Source organism: Helianthus annuus, chromosome 10 (assembly GCF_002127325.2).
Source record: "Helianthus annuus cultivar XRQ/B chromosome 10, HanXRQr2.0-SUNRISE, whole genome shotgun sequence".
NCBI lineage: Eukaryota > Viridiplantae > Streptophyta > Magnoliopsida > Asterales > Asteraceae > Helianthus > Helianthus annuus.
This window is the reverse complement of record NC_035442.2, coordinates 138,894,269-138,898,869: the sequence shown is the minus strand read 5'-3', so window position 1 is coordinate 138,898,869 and position 4,601 is coordinate 138,894,269. Positions and strand designations below refer to the sequence as shown.

The 4,601-nt window shown below is 33.9% G+C and overlaps 1 protein-coding gene across 1 annotated transcript; it reads left to right on the top strand.

Moving 5' to 3' along the window:
• Positions 1-237: 237 nt before the first annotated feature.
• LOC110885739 (probable polygalacturonase At3g15720) lies at positions 238-3,700 on the top strand. Its single transcript, XM_022133446.2, has 10 exons — positions 238-264; positions 341-484; positions 573-713; positions 1,368-1,538; positions 1,648-1,671; positions 2,122-2,329; positions 2,418-2,499; positions 2,940-3,045; positions 3,146-3,262; positions 3,359-3,700. Exons 1-10 carry the CDS (start codon positions 238-240, stop codon positions 3,587-3,589), a joined length of 1,251 nt encoding a protein of 416 aa, XP_021989138.1. The 3' UTR covers positions 3,590-3,700.
• Positions 3,701-4,601: the final 901 nt, after the last annotated feature.

Genomic DNA, 4,601 nt, shown 5'->3' with positions numbered 1-4,601 from the left:
GGAAACCGATTCGTATTTTCTTTTTTACCTTGAAAAAAAAATTGTTTTTAAGCTTAATCAGTAACCTTTTAGTTAAAAACGAGTTATCCTACCGGTTGCTTAAAGTCATAACGTTGTATAACAAAGTACACAAACAAATAAAATAATGCTTAGCTAACTTCACCCTAAAGTACGTGTTTGTATATATGCATGCCTCACAGTACGGACACATAACCGAGAATTGATTGTTAGTTGCATATGATATCTTCGCTTATTGGCAGAATGGTGAGTCTTCTTTCATTTTCAGTTACCTTTTAGATTCCAGAAACTTATATCTCATGTTTTGGGCTTATTCATGCAGGTTCAGTTTATAACATTAGTTTTGGTCTTGCTAACAGCATCTGCTGTAAATGCTGCTACTTCAAGAATCAGTCTTGCATCGACCGTTATTTTTGATGTGATGAGATATGGTGCTAAAGGAAACGGGAAAACCGATGACTCGCAGGTATTTAAGCAATCGAACTCTTGTCTTTTGGAAAAAAAAATAATTGTTTGGGAAGTAGTAATGTGACTTATATCAACCAAATATACAGGCTTTTATGAAAGCATGGACGGCGGCATGCCAGTCGAAACCAAATGCTAAGAGTATAGTAAATATACCGGGAGGGAGAACGTATTTGTTGAAGCCAGTTGCTTTCACCGGTCCATGCAAGCCCTCCAAAATGTTCGTCCAGGTATTGGGATCTATACAGAACACTAAATATTGTAAGATCAAACACACAAAACAAAATGGAACATTCATATTTCTAATGGTAAAAAATTTAGAAATAAAAGAGAATTGTATAACTATGTTCTCACCAAGCTCTCTTGAAGTTAAAAAACAGTAAAACTAGATTGATGGTTTGTTTATATATATATCCTACATGTGTATAGGTTATATTACATATACATATGTATGTAAATGGTACAAAGTTTGATTGCGCATAAAACTGTACAAAGTGTGATTGCTTTTTATGCGCGTACATAACTTAGACATGTGTATCCAAAAAGCATAATAAATCATTTAATAAAACAATTTAGGGGGTTATATATAGTTATAAAAACTACACTTGAGATGAAATTAGATACCTTTTACAGCATTAGCTAAAGAATATGCATTCAAATTCATTTAAGGATAGATCCTGAAAGTAATCTAATAGGATAAAAGAAACATCGTCAGGACATTCATCAATGGAAATATGGCTAAACATTATGGGGTTTCAACAAAGTAACATCATGCGAGTATATATTCAACAATAACTTTACAATCACATGAAACATATAAACTCTTGTACATCCTCTCAATTAACATCACATGCATAATTATATCTTCAAAACTGTGAAAACAGGTGTCAGGAAACATTGTTGGTTCACCAAGAAAAGGCGATTGGATGAGTAATCATGCTGATTCATGGCTCCAATTTTCAAATGTGAATGGTCTTACAGTGAATGGGAAGGGCCGTATAGATGGTCTAGGTCCTATGTGGTGGAAAAATCCATGCATTAGTCCTCCACCACCAGTAAGTTAATATGTTCATCAATCATCATTCATATTAAGTAATATAACTCTCATCACTTCTTTAATCATATTATAAATGAATACTTACATATTATTGTGTTTAATCTCAGGGTGTAACTTGTCATGCACCAGTGGTAAGTAACAAATATCATCACCTTAATCTTTGACCTAGAGCCGGATCTAGCCCCTACTATAACCTCCGCCACTGCTTTGACCGGGATTACATCAAATATAGAGAAAATCATCAAAATGACCATTTTTACCGATAAGTTTGACAAATTAGCCTTGAGCTTTTTTTAACACATTATCATTTGTCTTTTCTTGTTTTTAGTCAAAAAAGTTGTTCGAACTAAATGGCAACAGGTATTTTGACCTGGCGCATAGATTTCCATCCATTCTCCTGCGTAGATGGAAATCTCATGCGCCAAGATTGAAATCTGCTCCGTCAACTGACACTTTTCAAACACTAATTGATTGGAATTTTTAATAGTCAAAAGGTTATTTTGTCAATCTCATTTGGTGTCCATTTTGGTGATTTGCCCTTAAATACATCACTTTTTTTATGAGTTTACTTCAATGAACAGGAAGTACAGTTTAAAAGATGCCATGGCATGCGGCTCAATGGTTTAACACTTGTAAACAGCCCACGAGTCCATCTCCTACTAACTACCTGTAATGGTGCCATTGTATCTAATATACATATAATCTCCCCTGAAACAAGCCCCAATACTGATGGAATTAATATTGCGGGTTCCACCAATGTTAATGTACGTGACTCCGTTATTGCAGCAGGTATCTTCTATTTTATATTTTCGTATTTTTCACATCAATGATTTTTTAAACCAATTTTCCAATCATCTATCTTGTACAATAATCACAGGGGACGATTGTATTGCTATTAGTGGAGGTTCTTCGAATATCAAAATCAGCGGTATCATGTGTGGACCAGGCCATGGTATCAGGTATGACTTTCATATATTTTATATATTTATTAAACATTTGTAATACACGGGTTATCAATATAACTGTTAATAAATTATTGATTAAGTTCCAGATAAAGCAAAACAATTTAATGTTTCTAAGGCGTCATCGCCATGGTTCTAAACGTCAATTGGAACAAAGATTAGTAGCAAGTGATCACTAGTAGCAAATTACTGAAACTTCCCACTAATATAGTTGTTGACGGTCAGTGGCAGAGCTTGACCAAAAGTTCCGGGGGTGAAAAGTCATGGAACCCAATTTATATATTATAATCTGAAAGTGATTCACACCATTTAAAATATATATATATATATATATATATATATATATATATATATATATATATATATATATATATATATATATATATATATATATATATATATATATCCAATCATAAAGTATTTACCTGATTTTGTAGCATTGGATCCTTGGGACATGGTGGAACTGATATCGTGGAAAATGTAGATGTACGCAATTGTACCATGAGAAAAACCCTAGCCGGAGTGAGGATAAAAACTTATCAGGTAACAAATATAATAGCTTTTTTTCTTTTTTCATAAATTTGTATGAAATAAAGTTCAAATTATAATGCTTTTTTTTTTTTTTTTTTTTTTTTTTTTGCAGGGAGGAGTTGGTTATGCAAAAAAAATCTCTTTTACAGGAATCAAATTTGATGCAGTTTATAACCCTATCATAATCGACCAGTACTACTGTCCCACTAAACAAGACTGCCTAAGCTCTGTAAGCATCCCAAATTATGATTTGTATTTAAGCTCTTTTTTTTTACTTTTTCAAAATTATTTATTTCTAAAATATTTTGGATGACTGAATATGAAGGCAACAACTGTGAAGTTGAGTGACATAACATTTAGAGGAATATCAGGGACATCAAACATGGAAAACGTAATAAATTTAAGTTGCAGTAAAACTGTTGCATGCACGAATATTGTGGTGGATAGAGTGTATATCAAGTCAGCAATTCCAGGAAGAAAGGTTTATGGTAGTTGTATCAATGCCCATGGAAGAGCTACACATGTTAAGCCTTATTTAAATTGCCTAAAGCCTTAAACTGATTATGCTTAATAGTTTTTTTTTTCTTTTAAAGGTTGTCTTATGTTTATGCTTAATTTAATCGATTGTAATAAAGTATGAGTTAATTCCATTCATGTTTTATATTCAGTTTCTTTTCTTTATAATTGTTCCACATATATACACAACTCAGGATATTTATTTTATAAAAGTTATTAGAGAAACACCGAATTATATGTTAAACAAATTATTGGAAAACAATTTGGTGAATTCATTTCCCACTCAAGCAACCACTGCCTGGCCATCTTTAAAGTAATGCACTCTTGTTGCTACCTACTAACTATCGGGGACGTAAACTTAAAGACAGCTAACAACTCTAATGACAACTCCTGATAGGTAGGCTCCCAAATCTTAAAGAACTTCGCACATAGCGGTGTAATCATCTTAGTGGCTCTATCTAACAACCCAATGCTCCTAAGTGTTGCATATATGATGGTTATGTTGTGTACCCCAAAATCCTTGCGTAGTATGCGGTAAAGGTCTCAAATGTGTGTTGCTCACCTATAGGATCAAAGATAAGCCACAGGTGCATGTCACCTTAAAATCATCTGGTAAAGGCTTTGGGTGAGGTGAGCTACGTAAGGATGTTGGTGCAGGTAGTGTATCAAATACAGGCAATGTTGCAGAAATCGCGCCTAGGCGGTGATTAAACGCTCATCGGAAGTCTGCCACCTGGATTTTGGCAAATCGGTCAAACTAGGCGGTAGTGGTCAAAATCAATCAAAATCAGGGAAATCAGTCAAAAATCGGACGTAATCGGTCAAAATTGGACCAAATCGATCTAATGGAATGAGTTCTTACCTCGTTTGGAACCAAAATTGGGGCTACGGCTTCTTTCTTGTGCGCCATGTGATGAGAGGGGAAGAGCGGCCGTATAATGAAAGAGATGGTGGGTTAGGTTTAATTAAGTTTGGATATTTTAACATTTAACCCCCTCTATCTTTCACGACTTTACATATTGTTCCCAAACTTGTAAATTTGTATATAAAAA

Excerpts from the sequence above, each read along its gene's own strand:
- LOC110885739 (XM_022133446.2), top strand. The coding sequence starts at position 238 with ATGATATCTTCGCTTATTGGCAGAATG. Across the intron at positions 714-1,367 it reads CCTCCAAAATGTTCGTCCAG|GTGTCAGGAAACATTGTTGG; the intron begins GTATTGGGATCT and ends CTGTGAAAACAG. Across the intron at positions 1,539-1,647 it reads GCATTAGTCCTCCACCACCA|GGTGTAACTTGTCATGCACC; the intron begins GTAAGTTAATAT and ends GTTTAATCTCAG.